Genomic DNA, 26,290 nt, shown 5'->3' on the forward strand with positions numbered 1-26,290 from the left:
CCTGAGTGGAACAAATAAAAACACTGTCAACTGCCACAAATCATTGATCACTGAGATTTTTTAAAATTACTTTCATTATTGGATGAGACTATGAAATATTAAAACATCAGTTTATCAGTTTATTTTTTTAAAAGATGAAATCCAGAGAAATCAAAATCACCCTGAATAAAATGGTTTAGGGGAGGGAGCAATCTCTCTCTCTCTCTCTCTTTCTCTCCCCCCTCAGTACGCAGGTGTGTGTGTGTGTGTGTGTGTGTGTGTGTGTGTGTGTGTGTGTGTGTGTGTGTGTGTGTGTGTGTGTGTGTGTGTGTGTGTGTGCGTGTGTGTGTGTGTGTGCTGTGCTGAGCGCCAAACCCAAACTTTTCTATGCACCGCGCCGCCGCCGCGCCTCGCTCTCACCTTTGTGTCTCCACCTGATCCTCCTCGGCTGCAGCTCTCTCTCCCTCTCTTTCTCTCCCCCTCTTTCTCTCCCTCTCTCCCTCTCCTCCGCCCCTACATCGATTGATCACAGCGGATCAACACCACCATGCTCTCTCATCCTCGGTTCATCTTGGGTCGCGCCGCCACCGCCGAGTCCTTGCACGGTTCCGATCCGACTTGGATGGCCTCCATTCCCGTTTCCGCATTCCCGCAGCCGCCGTGCGCACTGCAGGCGCGGAGCTAAGATCCGTGATCTCAACAGAAAAAACCGGTTCCTCCGGCTAATCTACCTCTAACTATTGCTGGCGGTGCAGTATGTTTGTAGCCAGAGTAAGAGAGGGGACCCGGAGGACTGAGCGGCTGGTGACTGTTGGCTGGAAAAGGCCGTTTTCAGCGGACTGATAAAGCCTGAAGCGCGTCTGGTTGATCGGTGTCAGAGCGAAGCCGCGAAGCCGCGAAGCAAGCCGCCGCCGCCGCCGCCGCGTTCCTTCATGTCCCGGGATGGAGAGTTGCTGCCGCTCGTGTATGCCGTGTTGTAGCCGGCTGTGGAACTGGATATGGCCCGAATTCCGCTACCCGACCGTGCCCAACCACAACCATGTCATCGCCAACCCGGGGGCGCAGGCGGCGGAGATCCGCACCGTCTCCGGCGAAATCCGCGTCCCGTCGCCCAAGAAGCGGCCGGTGCAGCTGTACGCGGCGCTCTTCGACTTCGTGGCCCGCAGCGACGACGAGCTGACGGTGAAGGAAGGGGACAAGCTGTCGGTGATCGAGAAGCGGGGGGAGTACGTGTTCGCCAAGAAGCTGACCGGGACTCTAGAGTCCGGACTGATCCCGGCGAACTACGTGGCTCTGCTGCAGGACGAGTTCGCCAAACACAAGTGAGTGTTCAGGTCACACACCGTTTACTGTGTTCCTCTTCAGTGTGTGTGTGTGTGTGTGTGTGTGTGTGTGTGTGTGTGTGTGTGTGTGTGTGTGTGTGTGTGTGTGTGTGTGTGTGTGTGTGTGTGTGTCACCTGAGTGGATCTGGACCTGAACGTGCTGCATGGCTCAGAAACATCATCTGTATCAACTATCTGATGGATCTAAATCCTGAGGGACATGAAGAAGTTCCTGTGTCTCTGCAGCAGCAGCGAGCTGACAGACAGCTGACCCAGCTGTCAAACACTTGTGCTCAATGATCAATATGTCTTTGTGAGCTGTTGAAGTCACAACTTCAACACTCAAACACAAAGATTGTTCAGTGGATTGAACCACTGATTAGTCTCTTCCGAGCAAAAATACAAAAATGTTTGAGATGTGATGATTTTCAGACTGAACCTCTTTAAACCTGGAGCTGTGAGATTCAAGATTGAAGATGTTTATTGTCATATGCGCAGATGTTAAAAAAAAACATGCAATGATTGCCTCCCTTCACGTTACAAAAAAGATAAGTAAGAAAAGGATAAGAAATAAATGGAAGACACTAGAAGACTGACAGTTCAGTGGTGATAGTAGATAATCCACTGATGGATGTAGCAGACATCAGAAATACCCTTTGCACAGTCACAGTTGAACAGACAGTCCATGAGATAAATGTTGCAACTCTGACTTAATAACCCTCGATGGATTTATGACAGTTCACGGTTCATTTACTCTCATTTGTTAATCTGTTAATGCAACTGTCAGAAAATGAAAGGGCAAGCATCTTGTACATTCGTACGCTGAGCGATGATGACGTTCACCAGACGTTCCTGTGTGACAGCTTGACTATTTAACCTGTTCTGAGTTTCACTGTATCTGAGAGCAGAATTCAACAGCTTCACCTTCTCACATGTGAATGTTGGGGGGGTTTCTTTGTCTTCCTTCATATTAAACTGTTCCCAAACAGAATGAGCAGTTTGAGTGTGAACATCCCCATTGTTGAGAAAGCTTGTGGTCAGAAAGATAGTTAGAAGGGTTCACCACAGTTTCCCCTGTTCTGTCCAACAGTCTCACACTCACACAAAATTCAACTTAAGATCACTCTGGACCTAGCCTGATGCATCAGCCGCTTATTTCATTACATTTCAAAAAGCGTCTGAACCTGAGCCATAGGGATTCGTTTGCTTCCGGGAGGCGGTTGCTTACATTTGCTTCAACTAATCGCTGCTGCTTGGTGGTCACGTGTGCTATACACCGGTTAAGCTCATAGGTTAATCTTGAGCGCTTGAGTTCAACGTCATCGCCTTCACTTACCCGTCTGTTCGCTGATTGGTCCGTCCGCTCTGGCGGACGGAGCAAACCGAAACGCATTGCTAGTGTCCTGACTACATTGTTGAGGCAAATGAAATTTGCCGGAACCAGTAGGCGGCGCTAGCCTGGCTACTCTGGACCTAGAAAAGCACCAAATCTTCACTTTGGAGCAGCTGGAACTCTTGATAATAAAGATTCTGAATGAAGAATCGGCTGTAAAATGAGTTGCACAGCGATTGTTGATTAAAGGGATAGTTCAACATTTGGTTCAACAGGGGGGTCCTCCACGCTGGGAGCTGTGTCTGGGCTGCTGCTGGGGGCGCTGTCCCTGGGTCCCTTCGGCTCGGCTGGCTGTGGTCTGTCGGGGTCGGGGGGCCTGGGCGCTGGTGCCCCCTGTGGCACGGCCTGCCACTCCTCCCAGTGTGGACGGCCCCAAAGATAGCGCTTCCTCAATCCTCAGTGTCATGCCATGTCTCCCTAGTGTCAGTAGTGAGAGAGAGTGTGTGTGTGTGTGTGTGTGTGTGTGTGTGTGTGTGTGTGTGTGTGTGTGTGTGTGTGTGTGTGTGTGTGTGTGTGTGTGTGTGTGTGTGTGTGTGTGTGTGTGTGTGTGTGTGTGTGTAGGTGTGTGTGTGTGTGTGTGTGCAGTATGGGGTGTGGGAGGGAGGGGTTTTTACTTGTAATTTGTTTTTCTGTTTCTATTTTTCTGTGTGTAAAGCACTTTGTGTTGCATTCCCATGTATGAAAGGTGCTCTATAAATAAAGATTGATTGATTGATTGATTGATTTTGGCAAATTGGCCCATTGCCATAATCCATCCATAGGTCCGTTACCTTTAATTGTCGGTGCAAGCTATTTTTAGAACGGCGGAGCAGAGCCGTGAGCTGCTCAGAGCTACAATACGGAGGTTAATGGGATTGGGGGCAGTTTTTCGGCAAGCAGTCTCTGCATTTGCCTCTAAAACAACTCTGTCTGGTAACGTTCTGTTATTATCTCATAGCGTGGTGAATGTGCAGGTCACAACTTGTCCACCAGAGCGTTGTGGAGTTGTTGGATTGTGTATTTGATGAGTTTGATGAGGGAAACCAAGAAATCCCATTAGCCTCTGTAGCATAGCTCTGAGCAGCTCACGGCTCTGCTCCGCCGTTCTAAAAATAACTTGCATCAACAACTAAAGGTAAGGAACCAGCTGCTAAGACTATAGGGATTATGGCAATGGGCCAATTTGCCAAAATGTTGAAGTATCCCTTTAACTAATCATTCGAAATTCTGCACTTGTCGTCTACTGGCATCCTCCTGATGTTCAAAGCAAAGTTGAACACAAAGGTTTGGACGTGAGTGCCGCTGCTGCTGCTGCTGCTGCTGCTGCTGCTGCTGCTGCTGCTGCTGCTGCTGCACCAGGCTGGAGCTAAATGTAGCTGAGCGGCAGCATGTGGTCAGCGCTCTGCAGCTGCAGGTCCTCCATTATTCATCCAGCCTGCGGGGAGTCATCATGTTTCAGCCGAGCTCCCTCTCCAAGGTTGACCTCACTTTCTGTTTTCATGTCGCTGACCCGACACGGACTCGGCGCATCCGGCTGTCCTCGAACACACGGCCGAGCCTGAAGATGAGGGACCAGAGCACGAGAACCACTGCAGCATCACGGACCCCCCGCCCCCCTCATAAGTGTTCAATCATAGTAATGAGAAATTCATTAGAGACACTGGTGTTGAGTCATTTATAATCATCCAGCTCTTGGTCTGAGTGGTGAGTTCACTGACCTCACTCTGCTTTCTGCTCTTTATTATCCCACCACGATGTCACTCTCAGGTCCCAGAGGGCAGCAACTCTTATGGTGCTTTTACTCTTCACATTTTCTACACATTTATTATGATATTGGGGGAGAATCCTGCTTTGAGTTCAGTTGAGATGGTCATATCTGCATTTGATATTTCACTGAAAATCATCTGTTTGATCTTGTACCAAGCACACCTTCCTTTACGACTGGAGTGTATGATCTAGAAGCCTGAGTATCTCTGTAATACCAGGATGCTTCATTCACACATTTTACCTTTTTCATCCAAACAAAAACAAAAAACAATGCAGCTCCTGTTTATTTTGATATTACACTTGGCCACATTTTGATTTTGATCTTGAGCCACATTTTACTGTGCATTTGAATTTCTGCATCAGTATCCCACAGCTACGAAGTCAAGACATTTTTCACAAAGTTAACAGAATTACTTTAGGGCTACTACAGGTTTTTCAATTAATAAACCTGATACTTCCTGGAGCTACTGTCGCTTTTGACATTAGATAAGTTGTTATAATTACAACTTATTATTTTTGATAGTTTAAAGGGATAGTTCCACATTTTGGCAAATTGGCCCATTGCCATAATCCCTTTTTAGGAGTAGGTTTGTTACCTTTAATTGTCGGTGCAAGCTATTTTTAGAACGGCGGAGCAGAGCCGCGAGCTGCTCAGGACTACACTATGGAGGATGATGGAATTTCTTGGTTTCCCTCAACATTGTGAGCCTCCATAGCGTAGCTCTAAGCAGCTCGCGGCTCTGCTCTGCTGTTCTAAAAATAGCTTGCACCAACAACTTTGTGCTGCTGAGACTATAGGGATTATGGCAATGGGCCAATTTGCCAAAATGTTGAACTATCCCTTTAACAGAATTACTTTAGGGCTATTACAGGTTTTTCAATTAATAAACTTGATACTTCCTGGAGCTACTGTCGCTTTTGACATTCGTCAGATGAGTTGTTATTATTATTTGGATAGTTTAAGGCTGGAGAAAATTAAATATCCTGGGTCTTGTCTGAGCAGATGAGGTGAATTACACCCAGGCTCTTTTTTTTTTTTTTTTACAGTTAAGAAATGGAAAAACTAAATGAACGTGCTTCACACTAGATTTATCGGAGATGTATTGTTATGTAATTATACAGTGTGTGTGTGTGGTGTCAGAAGCCTGTCTCGGTCTCCTCTCTCCTCCTGCTTCTTTGTGTCACTCCCTGTTGGTTTCAGTGAAACCTGAGCGTCATCCAGAGAGCGGGCCCGCACTGTGCTGCTCTCTGCTGTCATGACAAGATAAAGTAAATACAGGCAGGAATCAAACACAGTGGAGCTGTGGGACGTCTCCACTGACCCAACTACCCGCTCTGTAATTCTCTTTTGCCTACAGAACCTGCACTCGTTGGGAAATGGCTCATGTTACGTTCACATCCGGTTTAAAATATTGGGAAAAGTTGCTTGGTAGAACCAGTTTCTCTGACTGACTGGACCAGTTGGTGACACTGACTGGATTTCGTTGTGTGTACTTGGGTGCGTGTGTGTGTGCTGGTGAATGTTTGCTCGCACATGTAACACATTCCTCCTGACGTCTTTATCTCTTGTTTCATTCCTTCACATGCTGTGTGATCACCTGTTCATCCCTCTCTCTCTCTCTCTCTCTGGTGTCTCCTCTCTGATCAGGTGGTACTACGGCAACATAAACAGGGTGAAAGCTGAGAAGCTGCTGCTGGCTTCCCAAAACAAAGATGGCTCCTTCCTGGTTCGCATCAGCGAGAGCCACAGTGACGAGTACACCATCTCCGGTAGGCTCGTCGTCCCTCCACTCATCTCTCCATTCCCGGCAGCGACCTCTGACTTTCACCATTTATCAAAACCCCCCACAGTTTCTCTCGGTTGTTGCTCCACATGTTTGTTTCCTTCTGTTTGTTCAGTGCAGAGTGTATCCTCTGCTCTTCTCTGGCAGTAACCTACATTTCCACAGTGAATCAGCCCACAGCCTCCTCTCTAATGGTCTTCATCGCTGTTGTCCTTTTTTTTTTTTTATCCCCACCGTCCTCTGGCTTTGCCTCCTTCTTCTGCGTCTGCATCTTTTTTTTTCCCTCTCCACCCTTTCATTGACTGATCCTTCCTCTATACCTCTCTGCCCCAACCACCTTCTCTTCTCCCTCTCTCCCCCTCTCCCTCCTTCAAGGTCCTTTAGGTCCCAGGGGGAAAATGCTGCAGTTGAACGTTTAATTCCCACTGTGCTGGTCCACCTGAAATATGCATCATCAGTGCTCTGTGTGCATCATGCAGAGCAGGGCGCTCGGCTTCATGGCACAATTCCTCACAGTTCTCTCTGATGCACTGTCTTTGTCTTTAGCCACCACACTATCACACACATTTTCATATACCTGGACAGTTAATGGTTTCCCTTAACTCGTTTGCATGATGGAGCCAGTATCCTGACTGTAGTTTACAGTATGTGTTCAACCTCATTTTTCCACGAGGCAAAGAGGAAGCTCTGGTGAGGATATTTAAAGCCGCTGTGTGTAAATTACTTTCAGCTTACTGCAATCAGGACGCTAGCTTTGGTTTGTCACATAGGAGATTGGTGAAGGCTCTGTTCTTTTAAGTGAGTTTATCTCGGGTCATGTTTTTTTCTTTTTTGCTGACTATGTAGAAATGTTCAATTTCTACTCACAGTGGGTTTAAATATAGTAACTGGCAACAGAACAGTCCCTCAGTCTGTGACCTTGATGTCATCTCTCTGGAGGTGATTGTTGAGTGTTGGCTGGAAAAATCTCTGTGGTGTACAAAATGCAGCTCAGATGACCTGTCAAACTACAGAGATCTCATATTGATGTATCAGTATTTTTACCTCTTTACAGTTGCATTCAGCTTCTCCGTTCAACTCCATTCATGTTGTGATGCTGTATAAAACAGCTACCTTGCTTTTCCTCTTGATGTTCCTGTAGCTTCCTCAGCAAGGACCTGCATTACACATAGAGGCTGACTAGTCTGTATGATGAACGTTTGCTTGGTTGAAAAAAACACACGGCTGTGTTTATTTCATTTATTTATTTCTACAATCTTCTTTTTATAAAGGGAATATAGCAAATTTAAACAGCCCTGGTCTCACTGCACTGCCACGACTGTCTTTCTCTTTGTGTGAATGTACAAATAATAAGAAGGAGAAACTGAGAGAGAGGAGACACAAAGTAATAATAATTATTATTATTAATATTATTATTACTATTATAAAGATGCTGGAAAATAAAATCAGTAATGTTTTCAGTCCCCCCAACTCACAGCTCCAAATTTCCATCCAAGCTTAAAGATCTTTGTGAAAGACGCGCAGCAGACATTTTGATATTCATCAGATGTCTAGGTTGTTTTTACATGTTTCAGTAGAACTACACAATATTCACTGACATCACTGTCTGCTGTTGTATTCAGCCCCAAGGCAGTGTCAGCGTTTCAAACAAACATTAATATCATATTTTTAGGATACAAGAAGTGTATCATGTGCACAGTTAACGCACAACAGTTTATACCACACAGTGAAATCTTTGCTTTGCTGGTCTCCCGTTACACAGAAACAATGAAAACATTAATAATTTTATTTTTTTTAACTCTTTAAAGAAAGAGAGATACCAGGAGTTTATTTTTCTTATTTTATGTTTTTATTGTGAGGGAGACCAACTGTTCTAGTGATATATAGCATGACAGTCAGTTAGTCTGTGTGTGTGTGTGTGTGTGTGTGTGTGTGTGTGTGTGTGCGTGTGTGCGTGCGTGCGTGCGTGCGTGCGTGCGTGCGTGCGTGCGTGCGCGCGTGCGCGTGTGCGCGCGTGCGCGCGTGTGTGTGTGTTTTTCTTCTGGAAATGCAAATAGTGATATTATTAATTGTGTTAGTAATATTCAGATTTTCATAGTGAAATAACTGCAGTGTTTACTTCTGCCTCACATTTGATAACTGTGACTCTCCTCTCCGTCCTGCAGCTCGCAGTGACGGTAAAGTGTACCACTTCAGGATCCAGCGCTCCACCATCGGAGCGTACTTCGTCTCAGATAAGATCTCCTTCGCCACGCTCGGAGAGCTCATCTCCTACTACCAGAAAAACCCCCGCAGCCTCGGGGTGCCGCTGGAGGAGCCCTGTGCCCAGCAGGTAGGACAGAGACATGAACACACAGTGTCTTTACTTCTATTCTTGTGATGACCCGGAGGGACGTGAGGCGTCTTTTACTTTAAAGCTGCACTTCCAAATGTTAAATCCAACAATGGACAGAGTCACGCCGAGTGGTGAAACACACAGGTCACTGTCCACAGCCCGCTCAGCAACAGACAGTCAGGGTGTATTCAGACCTGTGGCTCGTTTGCTTTGTTCCGATTCAGTGACTAAAGGGGGGTACACACAAGATTTTCTAAATCTGTATATAAATCTAAATAATTCTAAACTGATTTTTATCTGTGAAAGACCCCACACATGAAGATAAAAAATCTGTGATTGAACAGTTTTGATCGTATTGTGTGTGGTGTGCTGCGATATTCCAAACACAGCACACCACACACATTAAGATTTTTCAGAATCTTGACCGTCCAGTCAGAAAACGGTCCGCGGCATCACCAGCGATACCAGGGGTGTTGTTGTAGCAACTCTTTCGGGTCTATTTCCGGAATGGACAATAAGAGCGACGTAATTTTTTTTTTTTTTATGAAAGCGTGACACTTCAGCCTTTACAACGATCCCATCTGTGTGTGTCTGTGGCTCCGGACGGCGAGCAGTCAAGCGGCTGTCCAATAGGGACCCGTGCGCTGTCACATGATGGGCTGTGAGCGGCGGTCACATGATCGTTTAAACATGGCTGCTCTATTGCTGGCTGTTGCCGGCTATGAGCACTACCGTCTTTGCTATCAGCTATCAGGAAATCTCCCGTGTATGCGTGAATGTCTGTGTGAACCTCATGTAATGCCAGGGCTGCACCGTGGCTCTCTGTGGGGTTGCCGGTGTTGTGCGGAGAAGTGGCTAGTTGCCGCGAGCAGCATGCAGAGCTCGGTGAGCAGGCGCTTCTCCGCACAACACTGGCTTTCCACACACAAGATGACTTTTGATTGAAACGGCCACGGTTGTCGGCCCTGACAATCGTAAATATTGAACATGTTTGATACTTACGATTATCTGCGCCGAATGTTTTCCGAGCCGATTGTCGGGAGAATTTTGACTCTTAACACACCACACACTACAAGAGAATCTTATAAGATAATCTTAAGCGCTTAAGATAATCGGGCGATTTCTGTCCGTGGTCGGAAGGGGAAAAATCAGGGCAAAATCAGCCCGATTATCTTTATGTGTGTGGCAGGCTTTAACCAATACAGTTGTTGCATTCTTCTTTTGGGTTGTTTGTGTTCCCACGGCAACAGTCCCAAGCGGTCCAAAATGTAAACAAATGCCATGCGCGAACCAACTGTTCTCTGATTGGTCAGAAATCTTACCCGGAAGGAGAAGGAGGTTACCCGGGAAAAACAAAAACCATGGAATAGAGGTCCCAATGGGCCTGAAAATGAAAATCCTGGAAAAAAAGGAAGCTGACCCGAGTCATCCTAGGTATACTATATTTTCGTCCTGAACCAGCGGCCAGTCGTTGAGAACAGTTGAAGTTCAGCAGCGTGTTGCGTGTTTTGTCAGTAGCTGAGTCGATTACGTTCTCACTGCAAACGAACGGCTCCAAGGCTGGAATGGAAACGAGCCCAGACCCTTCTAAGCGATCTCAGCCCACTTGTTTTATCATCTGCCCAGATGAACCAATCTCAATCTCATCACAACTGCTCCAAATGAACCAGGTGTGAATAGACCCTTAGACGCCAGGTTAGGACAGTCCCACTGGTCTTCACAAAGATAAAAGTACAGTGTTGCACACAACACAAAATCAGCCTCATCCACTCCCACAGCTTGTTTATGTATGTAAATGTGTGGTTATATTTCACTCAAATCTCACACATGCTGAGTTTTGATTTAGTAATGTAATGACACACACACACACACACACGCACACACATACACAATCACAAAGGGAAGATGGTGATTTTATTCAGCCTGTGTAGAATAATAAGAATAAGAATAATGTTAATATACATTTGTATACTTTGTCATCTGTGTTTCTATAGGAGCCAAGCTAAGTGCTAAACACGCATAAATCTTTCTAATATCGCTGTTGCTGTGGTTACCTGAGTATGTCATTCACTCGCTTTTGACTGGAAATGTGTCTTAGGTGTCCTAACACCTGACAACCATTCGCCGTAGCATGATCCACCCCCTGCAGACATTTGTTCAACCATGTGATAGATGGACTCTGATAAATAATAATACAGTAGTTTTAAGCAGATATTAGGACATTTGGAGAGGATCTGAACAATTATGTTTCCTATGATACTTATTTTATAGTATTGCCAGTGTGTTTTACCTACTAACCTCCTTTAAAACCTTTGATGTCTGAACACCAAGTCTTTTACTCGGATCTAAACACAGACGTGATGCATATTTCAAGATCTAGTACAATCCAGAACATCTCTGATCCATAAATCCACTTAATCATTAAAACATGTCGCTTGTGTCAGTCCTTGAGCTCACTGCAAACAGTAACCAGCTGATAGCTTTTTAGCAGATGTTTAATGGTGCACATTTGACGTAATGTGAACAAATACAGGCTGAATGAACAGGGTTGAGGCTGTAGTGTAGTTTATCACCAGACTCTGAAAACCTCACGCCTTCAGTGAGTGTCAGCCGAAAACTCACCTGCGTTTCCACTCACTTATCTGGACTTATCAGAATGTGTAAACACAGCGTAGCATGCAGCGACAACTGCAAGCCGCAATTCTTCTGGTGGCTGGTCTGAGGCAGATTACATCAGTGAGTCAGTCTCCATAGACTCTCAGGTTAAAATGATCAAATTTACAGCAGAAAGAAATGCGTTTACAGTTTGATGCCGAAACAGCTTTGGTCTCTACAGCTAATTTCGTCAGTCCTGGCAACACTGCTGGGAGTATTTGTAAAATTCACCCGTTAAAATGTCACCAAGGCTTACAGGTCGGCACGACTGAGGGTGTGGCCACTTTGAGTGGCAGATGGGAGTGTACTGTTGAGGACGAAACTATTAGCCCCCCTATGTAAAATGTCACTGATTTATAAGTATTTCCCAAGTGAAGGAATCATGAGGAAAGAAGAATATGTGAAGATTTTGAAAGAAATCCTTAAAGGGATAGTTCAACATTTTGGCAAATTGGCCCATTGCCATAATCCCCATAGTCTTAGCAGCAGGTTCGTTGCCTTTAATTGTCGATGCAAGCTATTTTTAGAACGGCAGAGCAGAGCCGCAAGCTGTTCCAACAACTCCAAAACGCTCTGGTGGACAAGTTGTGACCTGCACATTCACCACGCTATGGGATAATAACGGAATGTTACGAGACAAAGTTGTTTACGAAGTAAATTTATGTAAAACTGCTGATTCGCGTTTCCAGCGGGAACAGTTTTTCACCAAGCAGTCTCTGCATTTGTCTCGAAAACAACTCCGTCTTGTAACGTTCCATTATCTCATAGCGTGGTGAATGTGCAGGTCACAACTTGTCCACCAGAGCATTTTGGAGTTGTTGGTGTATTTGATGAGTTTGATGAGGGAAACCAAGAAATCCCATTAGCCTCCGTAGTGTAGCTCTGAGCAGCTCGCGGTTCTGCTCCGCCGTTCTAAAAATAGCTTGCACCGCCAATTAAAGTTAACAAACCTACCACTATGACTATAGGGATTATGGCAATTTGCCAAAATGTTGAACTATCTCTTTAAGCAGTCAGCAGTCAAACTGGGTCTGGGTTGTTGCTTTGTCTTCCAACACGACAATGAACAAAAACACAAAGAACTACCCCCAGAGGACCAAAGTGAATGTTATTGACTGTCCTGCACAAAGGCCTGACTTGAATCCCATTGAAAATCTGTTCGGGGACTGAAGACAAAGGTCCATGGCAGAATACCATCAAGTCTGGAGGAGCTGGAGGGATTTCTGAAAGAAGAATGGGCTGGAATTCCACAGGAGACGTGGAAGATTCTGTTATTAAGAAAAAAAGGACACACAACTGACTTCTAGCATCAGGGGCGCTAATAATTTTGACCTTGGTAGTTTTTGGTTTTTGTAAAATAATTCCCTTTATGTGGTCAAAGTAAATTAGTGCAAGCATCAAGAAACAACTATGAAGTTTGAAAAAGCTGTGTTAAAAAATTCTTTGCTCTGTTTAAAAGCATTTGGGAAATACTTACAAAAAAGTGACATTTTCCATAGGGGGGCTAATTATTTCGTCCTCAACTGTCTGCAATGCACATGCCCCACCTCTTCGCCTATTTGTGGATCAGCTTGGAGTCCTGCACTGGTGAGATGGCGACCCCCCCCCCGCTCTTTAGCTGGCAGACATTCAACAGCAGAAAGAATCATTTATAAAATTTCATAATAGAGAATCAGCCGCCAATAATGACTCGGTATCTTCAGGCTGCTGATAACTCAAGTCAGTATTCAGGCAGCAGACGATCTGGTTTTAATGAGCAGAACGTCCCAGTATCTGTTCATCTGAGCAGTTTATGGGTGAGTCTCTAACAAAGAGCAACAAAGCTCCTGAATATTCTTCTTCTCTTGTTGCTGCAGGAATTTAATGAGCGCCATCTCATGCATAAATTAATACCAAGAGGCAAATATATACTGTGTTTGGAGTGTAATTAAGCAGAGAATGAAATATTTGGAGCATTTTTTTTTTTTAGAATAAAAAGACATATCTGTGTCGTAGTTCCATGCCCTATCTCTGCACTGCAGCTTAAATTAAAGCCTCAGCGAGCTGGATTCTTTCTTCATGGCTCATCAGCTGGAGTCCCGGCAGGAGAAGACGGAGCAGAGGTTCCTCACTATCTGGAGCGTTTTTCACTGCAGAACGAGGAACTGCAAGCAGAAAAGCCACTCACATGCCCGGGGAGGGCTGCGTGACAAATACAGAGAGATGTTTAAGGATAAATGGGTATTACGTAATGAATAGTGAGCATGAAGTTGCAGGTCCTCGCAGAAAAATGAAAAAAGTCTTTGATAGAGAAGATGTTATCTTCTCAGAGGCCACAGTCAGTGACTCCTCCTCTTCGCTCTTGCCTCCCAACAGAGGCAGAGCAGTGAGTCTGAGGCAGTAACACACAAATATACACATCATGTGTATGCAGGCATTATCTTGTACGTAATTATAACCACTGTATTTCATCATCATCACAAGATCAGGGCCAGTATTCACAAAGATTCTCAGAAAGCTCCTAACTCAGACTAAAAATTCCTAGCGAGGAAGCTTAAGAGTGATTTAGGAAGTTTCTGAGAGCAACTCTAAGCAAGGAGGGGACAGAAACTTTTATCTTAGTGGGTAGGTGTGGTTGACCCCATTGCTAGGGATGACTCGTTCTTTTTTAAGCTCCGATTGGTTGTTAGAAAAAGGAAGGAAAAACAAAACCAACTGCACTTCTAGTGATGAACTGACAGTGAAATCCACCGATCACAGAATATTTCTCCAATCTCTCTGTTTTTCCACCATTTCCTTCTCTACTGCCCGAAGTTAAAATATTTTAACTTTTACCGTCCACTGCCACAGTATTCACAACCGGATGTGATGTTTTGTGGGGAATTTAACATAAGTTTCAGTTTGCAATGCAATATCAAGAGAAATCACAATTTTATAGCCATATATATGATAATAACATTAAAAATACACAATTTGTTGTAAACAATACACCATCGCTATAGCAACATATTTTCATGTGTGTATCGTCTTGCCATTGTGCCGTTCTATCCCAGGTGTTCAACTGCAGGCCTGTTGTGCGGTAGGGCTGAAACTGATCAGACTTTATTGCATGCTTAGTTTTTCCAAATGAGTCCATGAGTCACAAATTGGAAGAAGCTTGGATGCATTTCAGACGAGCGTGTTTATCATGTGCTGGTTTAGCCGCTGCAGAAAGGCGAATGATGTCTGGCTGATGTGGACGCACAGCATTGACCAGGTTATCATCCATAATGTAGCACAAAGTTGAACCAGTTTTAGACAGAATGGGCAGATTAATGACTCCACCACCACTGTGCAAATATTAGGAGCTGCTTCATCAAGATAAAACAGTTCATTAAACTGGGCTCATTTTCCAGCCAGGTGCCATGAATCTACTGCTGAAGAGGAGGGAGCAGCAGGATGATGTAATACAAAGAGCTCCGGTCAAACCTCTAATGATGGAAAACATGACGGAAATATGAAGTTCCAGTTCGGCACGCAAAAAATACAGTGCAAACACACACACACACACACACACACACACACACACACACACACATGAAGGTGAATACACACAACACATGATAAGTCAGGTCTGAAGGAGAACATTTACAGTACACCTCTTTACATTTCATTTCGGTTTTTTATTAGTTTTCCTCATTTCATTTATTTCACATTAAATACTCAGACTGTGACTTTCTTTCTTGCCTCTAGTTTCATTTTTAAACCCCCAAACTTCAGAAAGTGGCACTTCAAGCCAGCTAATGTGATTGTTTTGAATCCTGACTATCATATTGAACTATTAAAGGAGACATATTATACCCCCTTTCCACAAATTAAAATAGTTCCCAGGTGTCTTAAAGACTTATCTCTGACATGTTTTGGTCAAAATAATCCAAGGATCAAACATCACAGCTCTTTTCATCCTCTCAAAACTGCCCTGTTCAGAATGGCTGGTTTCACTGCCTGTCCCTTTAAATGCAAATGAACCACTGCTTGCCCCACCCCTTCTACTGGTACCAGGTAGGGGTGGGATTATGCAAATTCGAAACCTAGTTACATCACTGGAAGACAACTCGCGGAATAGAGAAAACCACATGGATTTCAACCTAGGGAGCCTGAACATTACAGATTTATTTCTGAATTCTCACATTTTGAGGACCGGAAGGCAAGACAAACACCCAAATACAGTATACAGTATGTTAAAGAACCTTCAGAAAGTATAATTCAGTATGTCCCCTTTAAGGATGCCTTGGAAGTGATATTTCCATAATATGTCTCCTTTAAAGTAAAATGACACAGGCTAGTTATCCCTCTTTAAATTGTTTTCTTTCATCCGTTGCTGGACCCTAAACAGTCCAACAGCTGATTTTTTTACGACCTCGCACACCAGAATAAATCAGCTTGTGTTCAGACCATCTTCCACCTTTTCCACCAGTTAAACGTTCAGCCACTGACACAAATCACTAAACGCACTCTCAATCAGGTTTTATCGACTTGGCTCAAAATCCCTTTTCCGGCCTTTTATACGCTGCAAAGAGAAAAACGTCAATAAAAACTGATGTGGCGTGGTTTGTGGTCTGAAGTCTGATTCATCCGTCAGCCTTCTGGCTCTGCAAGTAGATTCATCCCGTGTGTTTAAAGGCCCAATAAACTTATCAGAGGGCTGTGTTAAAGCTCGTAATAATTATAAGTGAGACGACGTTTTAATTAAGTGGAGTTAGGAGAACTGTAAGAGACTGTAATTTGATGCCACAAACAGAAAATGTTTTTAAATGATGGATGGAGACGCAGCAGGAACCTGAGGCCAAGTGTATTTCATTTCAGTTTGGATTTCCTTGCTTATTTCACATTTTTGGCAGCATTTGTCTTCATACACACGCACCAATACACACGGTTGTGTTATTTTGTGTTGTAGAAGCTTCAGCAGCACAGAAAAACTGAACAAGGGCTCAATGATCAGTCAACACTTTGTCATGTGTGATCCATATGGATGAACCTAACTTGATCTGTCACGTCATTTTTATCTACCTGTTAATTTATGAATCATGTTTTATTGTTTTATTTATCTGTTCATGTCATTTCATGTTTACCAAAGCACTTGATCAATAGGACAAAATGATTTGTAGCGCCTGATTGTGAAAGACAATAAATTTGTCACAAAGCATCTGAACTCATGTCATTCATTCATTCATTTATTCATTCATATTTCACTCGATTGACATCATAAGGAAAAAATCTACAGGTGCATCAAACCTGCAAAGGAAAATATATATATATATACAGTAGTTAAGCATTAAGTAACTGTATTTATAAACTACATACTAACGAGTATCTATGCGTTATAAATGAAGAATTCAGTATTTATTAGTATTAACTAATGCTTAATAGTGTGTACTTATATACAGTGTTACTGATTGGACTCGCATTCATCACAGTCACAGGAGGACAAAAAAACAGAATCACATACCTGAGATTACAGAAAATAGTTATAAGTGTTGAAGGACAGCATCCAGGGCACTTCAGTTTTGATCAACAGTCAAATAAACATTTTTGTGTGAGACGGTCTGACAGGGCCTCTAGTCTTCAGTGAAGATCCCGCTCTGCCCCGCGGTCAGACAGGGATCAAGTAAATCCTGCAACTAAGCAACTCTCACATTTTCACACAGTCCAGGCTGTTTCTGTGACTCAGCAGCCTTGCACTGTGCCCGGTCAGCACTTTATTGTACAACTGATGGATTGGACAATATTTCAGCTGCGCAATCCGTCAGTGTCAACACAGCTGCGTTGGCTCGGTCACGGTGTGGATCTCCGCGGCGGAGGCCTGTCCAACTTGTTTTGAACTGTTGTGACGAATTTGACAAGTGTGTGGACTCACCCTGTCGTCTCTGTGCAGCGGGAGCTCTTCGACATGGAGCCGTGGGAGAGACCTCGCGAGGAGTTCAGGCTCCACAAGAAGCTGGGAGAGGGGCACTTCGGAGAGGTGTGGGAGGCTCTGTGGACCACAGAGAACAAGAGAGTGGCCATAAAGATGTTGAAACAAGGTACGAGTGCAGGGAGACACTGAATCTGGTGAATGGTGTGAAATCCTGTATTTATTCTCCTCTAAACAGTTATATATCGTGTGCACCTGAAAGGAACAACACAAAAGTCATACAAACCAAAAAAAATAAAACACTTACTGTCCTCGTCCAGCCAGGCTGCACCTGAAAGTCCTGTTAAATATTTAACAGATCATGATGCACTTTTTGATGATGCACATTTTATTATTCTATCTTTATATTTATTTCGTAAAGTAACCATGGCAGCACAATAGATGGTATGAGGAAAGCAAAAACAAGCTGAAACCAAAAGTAAAAACCCATGCAGAGGTTGAGAGGAGTGGAGAGTCCTGGTGACTATTTCAGTATTAAATGGAGGTAGAGATGCCTTTATAAATTTTGAATGGGCAGAGCGAGGAAGGGGAGGGAAAAACTGCAGAGAAATGTTTTGGTTAAATCTTGAACATGTGCAACATGAGGTCAATGAGAGATTTTGTACTCGCAAGTAAAATGGATAAACATATGTGGTTTACAGTATTAACACACTTGGAGGATGCACATACACAGAACTGGTGAAACTGTTTTAATCTAACCACTGCAGTCTCTTTGTTATTGTTGGTAGATGTTTTGAAATGTGTATTATTTCCACAAATTAAAATTGGAAGACCTCTTGGGAGACCTCTTGTGAGAGGGTCAAACAGATGAGGGGACAAGAGGTGAAAATTTAATGTGACATTTAAAGGAATAGTTCAACATTTTGGCAAATTGGCCCATTGCCATAATCCGTATAGTCTTAAGGGGCGTTCACACCGGACGCGATAGACGCGGATACAATTGCGTCAGACACTGACACACATTCGCGCCGCTTGGTCATTTTGTCGCGCTAGACGCTCCGCCCGTTAATTTGAAAACCGGTACTCCGCGTCGATCGTGGCTGATATCACCACCGTTGCTGCACTGTACTTGCTGTACAAGTCTCAGAAACACCGGAAAACCACCCGCCGTCGTGTCTGGGTTCACTGTGTGTGTGTGTGTGTGTGTTTTTTTTTTTTTTTTTTGTACACTCTGTGTAGAAGACGGCAGCGGTGCCCACACACAGCTCATATACAATTAGCTTCTCCTTCATGTTGTTCTGAGTGTAAACAACCGTACAGAGAAGTGACGTCGTCGGCTTGAACTCGTCGCTGATTGGATGTCGCGGCGCGATGCCGCCTGAAAAGTTCAATATTTTCAACTTTATTCGCGTCAGACGCGCCGCTCCAGACGCTTCAGACGTGCCGCTTCATTCGCACCGCTCCAGATGCTCCATTCGCGCCGCCTCCGCCTGAATCGCGTGTCATCGCGCCATATACATTGATTTTCAATGTAGAGTTGCCGCTCCATTCGCATCTATCGCGTCCGGTGTGAACGCCCCTTAAGGAGTAGGTTCGTTACCTTTAATTGTCAGTGCAAGCTATTTTTAGAACGGCGAAGCAGAGCCGCCAGCTGCTCTGTTATTATCTCATAGTGTGGTGAATGTGCAGGTCACAACTTGTCCACCAGAGCGTTTTGGAGTTGTTGGATTGTGTATTTGATGAATTTGATGAGGGACACCAAGAAATCCCATTAGCCTCCATAGCGTAACTCTGAACAGCTCGTGGCTCTGCTCCGCCGTTCTAAAAATAAGGTAACGAACCTACTGCTATGACTATAGGGATTATGGAAATGGGCCAATTTACCAAAATGTTGAACTATCCCTTTAAGAGAAAGGTGAGCAAAAGGTAGGAAGATCCAGTTATTGTCAAGACAGTGAAAACAGACAGTCAGGATCATCCAGAACAAGGAAAAGTTGACCATGGCTCCTCCTCTCCCTCATATTCAAGAGGACACGAAGCAGGATGAGTTTGTGAAGGAGGTCCAGGCGCTGAAGAGCCTCCACCACCCGAAGCTGATCCAGCTGCTGGCCATGTGCTCCAGAGGAGAGCCGGTCTACATCATCACCGAACTCATGAGCAAAGGAAGTCTCAAGTCCTATCTCGCCTGTGAGTCACATATACACACACACACACACACACACATACACATATACACAAACATGTTTGGATTGCACACACCTAAGCCAGGGTCATAAAAGTTGAAATGTCAGCTGCCGGTAAATCAGGTCCTTATCAGGTTCCTGTTTCTAAACATCACACACATGCTGTCAGACAGAGGACACGCCACTGCAGCTGTACCTGAGGGTCCTTTCAGCTTTTCATGGGTTCAGTCATTACCTTAGCTTTTTTTTTCTTTCTTTTTTTTCTTTTTCTGAAACAGTATTTAGGCCAAGTGACGTTAAATCTCCTCCCCTCAAATCCAAAGCAAATGGAATTATAATCTGTGTTCTGGCCGAGAAATATTGTTCTGACGTTTCACAAAAGGCTCTAATCACAAGAGTCTTAGTAAGCAAGTGTGAGGGCTCGACACGGATATTTCTCATTGCAGCAGATGGTCTTTACTTCCCCTGCTGTGTGTGTGTTTTGTTACAGTACATCTCTGCCTTATGCGCACAATTAGCTTTACTAATACCTCCTCTACTCTTCTCCACTGAAAGCCTTCACATGCAGAGGGGAAAAAATGAAATAGCCTAATGTTGTTTTTTTGTCTATGATCATACTGTATTTCCTCTTCACCTGTGTGACGGTCTCAGCGGAAATAGCAGAACTGTTTCTATTGTCGTTTCAGCTTTCACTTGCAAATCACATCCTTAGCAACTGCTTTGTGCTACGGCTGATTATTGCCATCAGGAGGAGAGCAATGTAATCACATGGATTTTCTAATGTGACCTACGTTGGCTGATCGACACTGCAGTAAACATTTAGCTTTGTGAGAGTCATTCGCTCCTGGAGTGTGATGATCTTTTATTTAGAATAATCAAACACTAAGTGCAGAGTGAGGGGTGGGGCACTGAACACCGTAAAGGTGTCCTTAAAGGGGAAATATTATGGAAATATCACTTTTTGAAGGCTCTTTACCATATATTTGGGTGTTTGTCTTGCCTTCAAAATGTGGCAGTTGACAAAAAAAATCTGTAACGTGCAGGCTCCCTAGGTTGAAATACTAATACCAACCCTACCTGGGACCAGTAGAAGGGGCAGGGCAAGCAGTGGCTCATTTGCATTTAAAGGGACAGACACTGAAACCAGCCGTTCTGAACAGGGCTGTTTAGAGAGGATGAAAAGAGCTGTGATGTTTGATCCTTGAGGTATTTTAACCATGTCACAGACATGTCTTTAAGACACCTGGGAACTATTTTAATTTGTGGAAAAGAGGCATAATATGTCTCCTTTAAATTGTTCACTGAAAGGGATAGTTTAACATTTCGGCAAATTCTCCTATTGCCATAATGCCTATAGTCATAGTGTAGCCGATGTCAATCTGGCACTTTGCATTGTGTTTTCTCGGTACGGACTGCCCCAGGTGGGGTTCGAACCCTGGTCTCCCGCACCGCGGGCGACGATGCTAACCGTTTAAAAGTTGGTTAGCACGTCCTTTATGGGTGAGTGAGTGCACCTCCATTACAATAGCAGTAGGTCCATTACCTTTAATTATCTGTTCATGTTGTTTTGAGATCCGCGGGGCAGAGAAGCGAGCTGATCAGCAAACACAATGGAGGTGAACGGTACAGGTCCCCTGTCCCTCATCAAACTCATCAAATACACAATCCAACAACTCTAACAACTCCAAAACGCCTGGAGGCCTGATGTTACCAGCTTTCCAAAGTGAAGAAATCGGAGAAGGAACAGTCTCCATGGAAACAGTATAATTTTGCTGCCGTTCAGTCTCGGTCACTGTTGCTGTAGATGCTTTGTTTTGTTTAACTGAGGAAATCTGTGAATGAAGCCCCGGCTGTTTGTAAAAGTTTTGTCTTGTTAGCTGCGTCAAAAACACATCTCATGACACCTGACACTGTGTGTTGTCTCAGCTGCTGAAGGCCAAGTGCTGACTTCTGCTCACCTGATCTACATGGGCAGTCAAATTGCGGAGGGCATGGCCTACCTGGAGGACAGGAACATCGTCCACAGAGACCTGGCTGCCAGGAACATCCTGGTGGGAGACGATCTGGTCTGCAAGGTGGCTGACTTCGGGCTGGCTAGGATTATTAAGGTAAGGAGGGGGTGGGGGGCTGTGTGTCTGTGTGAAAGAGGAAGAGAGAGAAACTTTTCCTCATCTGTCAAGACTTATTTTTGTCTTTTAGAATGATGCTAGTTGTTTATCTGTGTCCTTTTTAAATATGCATAACGTGCTTTGTTGCTCCAATGTAAACTCATGTATAGTTTATATAGTGTGCTTCTCTCCTGCTATCAGTTCAGCGTCATGTTAAAAATGCAAGCTGCTGCACATCTGTGTAATCTGTTTGTGTATAATAAAACAAATGAAATATTTTATTTAAACGGAGCCTCTAAAATGTTAGTTTTTATTAATTCAGAAAGGGACAGCTTCATGTGCTGTGTGTCTTTTAAACATGAATACATCATTAACCCAGTATTTGCAAGACAACAGTATTTACTGTAAATACAGCGAAGTGTCTGCTGCATTTTATCTAGTAGGCACAGTTTTTGTTTTGAAGGAAATACACAAATTTCACAGGTGCACCAGAGTTTGTCTACACTAAATTGCATATTTTAAGATAAGTTTACTTTTTAAAAGACTATTAACAGTTGTTATCCATCACGTTTCCACTGAAATTTGTAATAGGATATTTTGTAATAACTGTTTTGGACAATAAGACCATCATGTTGGTCTTGTTTCACTGTGTAGTGTTTAAGGTCTCACTTTTTACAGCTATCCTGTGTTTTATTTTGTATACACTGCATACGAATCCATCCAGAAGATAGATATGTGCTTTGTTGTGATATCACAAAGTTACATATGTCTTGACAGCTCATTTAAAACTCAGTTTCTGAATACAGACTGTGTGCATTTCTCTGTGGATTGAGAGCTTTGATACTTTAACAGTATATAACCTAGATCTGCTGTATAATAAACACAGAACACAGTTGACATCAACCGTTTTAGTATACGAGACCTTTAAATCTTTTCAGCCCAGCGTTGTTGTACACATAAAAATAAATATTTCTATGACAATATTTTCATATTCCAGGAAAAAAGGAAAACCAGTGATCCATGCTTCTTTAAAGCTTGAAGAAGCAATATTTTTTATATCAACAAAGGATCAAAAATCTGTGTTAATGTGAAGGAGACAAAGCAGCAGAGAATGATCAACCAACTCTGCATGATTCAACATCCTTTAGTTTGTTGCTTGGGTTTTTCAGCCTGTAACTATTTATTATATATTATTAGTAAGTGTACTAATATATGTGTAATTAATTATATTATTATATAATTACACCCTTGTTGCTCTACACTGTCATTTAAAGACATAGAAGGCAGCTATTTAAAAAAAAAAAAAAAAAAGGTTCTGATAAATCCAATGTCCACTTCCTGCTTAGAGAAGTAACACCCAGAAAATACAGTTAACAATGAGCTGAACAACATCAGGATTTAGCAGCTGAAGAGTCAGATATTTCCTGCAGGAGCTGGTGGAGACCAAACTCAGAGCTGAAATGACTTGACTAATGAATACAAACACTGCTGTGTGTCCACTGGATGTCCAAATAAAAATAAAAATAAAAAAATTAGCTATTTAAAGATTTCTCCTTGCCAGTCGAGGACATTTTCACTAATTGGGGTATACGGTATAAGTATCAAAAAAAGGAGAGGTCACACGCACATCCGTACCAAAAACTTTGGGCAGGTGCTGAGCCAAAAATGCAAGACTTAAAACGAAAGAAAGAAAAAGGCTCGCACACCGCAGGGCTCCTAAATGCAGTCCATTTATTATCAGGAACGATGTAACGTTTCGAGCAAAAGCTCTTCGTCAGACAACATGTCTGACGAAGAGCTTTTTGACGAAGAGCTCTTCGTCAGACAACATGTCTGACGAAGAGCTTTTGCTCGAAACGTTACATCGTTCCTGATAATAAATGGACTGCATTTAGGAGCCCTGCGGTGTGCGAGCCTTTTTCTTTCTTTCGGTATACGGTATAAGTGCCATGGGTTGGAGATTCATGGGAGATGTAGTCTTACATGTTGGGCTCAAATGGGCTTTCTTAAAGTTCTCGTATATTAACCTTGCATATTCTTCCTCCTCAGGACAGTGTTTATACAGCCAGTCGAAACACAAAGATCCCGGTGCGATGGACAGCTCCTGAGGCAGCGATCTACCAGAGATTCTCTGTAAAATCGGATGTTTGGTCCTTTGGCGTGCTGCTATATGAGATGATGTCACGTGGCAAAATGCCTTATGAAGGTACAGAGTTGCCCTTTATAGAACTTACAGTATCTAAGCTATTGTTATGCTACAGCAGCATTTATGCAACTCTATAAACTGCTGCTCTCTGTTCCCAATTGCCCCCAGTGTGTTAAACTTTATATTAACCACTGGAAAAATATAATGAAATGCATTAAGTATGCACAGCTACATAAAGGATTTATGGGTACTGTCCTGCAGTATTATTGTTAGTGAAGTGATGTCACTGGAAAGAGCAGGTGCATATATCCAAATGGGCAGTCTTTTTTATAACTTAGAGCTGCTGTATAATAAACACAGAACACATTGGCATCCACCATTTTAGTAAACAAGAACATGTACAATGTTTGCCTCTTATCTTTTCTCCCTCTTTTTTATCTTATTTTATCTTTTGTTTTTTGTTTTTATATCAAAATATATGGAAAGATTTAACTGAGCCTTTGTCATAGCGTAGATTGAATTTGTTTTGTTTTTAATGCTGTATCGGTTACTAAATGACTAAGATGAACACCGAAAAAAGATATTTAAAAAGATGAAACTTGTTATATTCAGTTTTTTATTATTGTCAACAAATCCCAGTGAAAATAGTCCCAAACTAATTGACAAAACCTACAGCCCCCAGCACGGAAATTGTAACTTTATTTTTAGCCAAGATATGTTTATATTTATATTCGTATTCATGACCTAAATTTAAAGGTAGACTCTGTAGGTTTGTTTGTTACAGTTTTTTGTTTTTTGGGGCTTTTTGCTTTTAATTGACAAGATAGTTGGAATAGACAGGAAATGGGTTGGCAGAGAGGGGGGGAATGACATGCAGCAAAGGGCCATCAGATTTGGGGCTCTTTTTTTGCCTTTAAAGACCCCCTCCCATGAAAATCGTGTTTTTCGTGCTTTTCACATGTTCCTGTGGCATTTTTCTTGTGTTAGATGACATATCAGCAGAAAAGGAAGTGCAAAATTGCATTTCTGAGTTTTTCTGCCTTCAAATTGCTGTGCACCAATGGCAGACGCAAACTGGCAGTTTCAGGGAGACTGGGGTTGACGTGTCACAACCCCAGGGGAGGGCACTAGTGCTACAAGCTCCCGCCCCGCTCTGCATCTGGCTCAGAGGTGAAAGGCTTGACAGCTCGGTGTAGCTATCAAGGTATAACAGGTATAGCTCACCTGGTAGAGCAGCTTGCACTGTGAGCAAGGACTATGTTCCAGTCTGGGATCGAATCCCAGTGTGCAGTTTTACGCTAAACGCGCTGAATCTGTAATTGTATAATGTCCAGCTGTCAGCAAGTGGGGGGTGGGGTGCGAGGAGGTGGCTGGGCGGGTGCAGAGCAGCACAGTCTCCGCCCACCCTCCAGAGGTGCATTGCTAATGAGCTGGTTTTAAAATTACCAAAAAGGGTCGCGGGAGGGGGACTTTAATGTACAGGAGAGTCGAGAGAGAGACAGGAAATGGGGGGCAGAGAGGGGGGGTATGACACGCAGGATAGGGCCGCCCAGCGCGGGACTCGAACCGGGGTCGCCCGCAGCGAGGACCACAGCCTCAACACATGGGGCGGGTGCTCCAGATTTGGGATAAATCCGATACCCACCCATACCCCCGGTGCTCCACCCGGGCCTGCCGCTGAAAGACTAGCTTCCACAGTGGCTCCACCTGAGCCCACACCCTTGGTGGCTAGCAAAACCACGCTGGTGGTGGTGGGCCCAGGTGCAGCTGCCGCGGTGCTGTTTTATACAACTTCACCTGCACTCTGTCATTGGCTGGAGAAAACACACCCACTACATTTTGTTTTTTTTACAGACTCTACCTTTAAAAATGGTTGTCGTCAAGCAGGAATGATGAGACTCGGGGCTGATAATGTTTTGGTCTCTTTATGGGATTTTTTGGCAATATGAAAAATATTGAGTAACACCAGCGCTACAATTTAAGAACCTTTTAAAACCATGACTGAACTTTCTGAATTCATTTAGTTTCTTTGTTTTGTTTTTAACTCGCTTTAGGAAAAAGCAACAAGGAGGTGTTGGATCTGTTGTCATCAGGGTTTCGGCTTCCCTGTCCCACCCGCTGTCCTCAAAACATTTACCGCATCATGATGGACTGCTGGGCTGCTGAGCCCTCTAAGAGACCTTCCTTCCACGCCCTGCACAGCCAACTGGATTCAATCTATGCCAGGATATATTTCAAGACCATAGAGGTATAAAAAGATGGAGACACTTATTTGTGTGTATATGGTGCATAGAGCAGATCTTCGTCTACTGGTCTTTGACTGACAGGTGGACCACAACAATGAAGGAGGAATTAAAGGGGGAAGAGAAATGGACAGAAGTATTCTCTACTCCTTTAAAATTCACTTCCACCACAGGGTATATTTACTTTTAAAAAACACCGAGGTGTGAAAGAACAGAGGGACAAAGAGCATCAGAAATGGACATGAGGATGAGGAGACAAGATGGAGAGACAATAGAGAGGATGCTCGCGCAATCAAATAAGAAGGAACAGAGCAGGAAAATGAGAAACACTCAGCTTTTTAGGCTGAAAGACAAGAATGACTGAAAACAGCCTGAGAAAGGTGTGTAAATACACTCCTTTACACTAAAACCCTTAACACATTCACAGCACCAACTGTTTTTAATTTTATACCCTTATGTGTTTTATAAATGATATTTTGTTACTTCTGTATTTGCCACGCCTGTGAACGCACACTTTGAAATGT

The 26,290-nt window shown here is 43.5% G+C and overlaps 2 protein-coding genes across 2 annotated transcripts in view; both read left to right on the forward strand.

Moving 5' to 3' along the window:
* commd7 (COMM domain containing 7) overlaps positions 1-3,146 on the forward strand; it is a 432,536-nt gene extending 429,390 nt beyond the window's left edge. Inside the window, exon 10 of the mRNA XM_085780883.1 lies at positions 3,133-3,146. The gene's annotated coding sequence lies outside the window, so the exon portion shown is untranslated. The remainder of the gene's footprint in view (positions 1-3,132) is intronic.
* Positions 425-26,290, forward strand: srms (src-related kinase lacking C-terminal regulatory tyrosine and N-terminal myristylation sites). Its single transcript, XM_085780882.1, has 8 exons — positions 425-1,301; positions 6,089-6,210; positions 8,390-8,556; positions 17,108-17,255; positions 19,115-19,273; positions 21,196-21,377; positions 23,427-23,583; positions 25,578-26,290. The coding sequence occupies exons 1-8, from the start codon at positions 922-924 to the stop codon at positions 25,775-25,777; spliced, it is 1,515 nt and encodes a 504-aa protein (XP_085637008.1). The 5' UTR covers positions 425-921; the 3' UTR covers positions 25,778-26,290.

This window comes from Trachurus japonicus, chromosome 7, assembly GCF_045865225.1.
Source record: "Trachurus japonicus isolate A0001 chromosome 7, Traja_1.0".
NCBI lineage: Eukaryota > Metazoa > Chordata > Actinopteri > Carangiformes > Carangidae > Trachurus > Trachurus japonicus.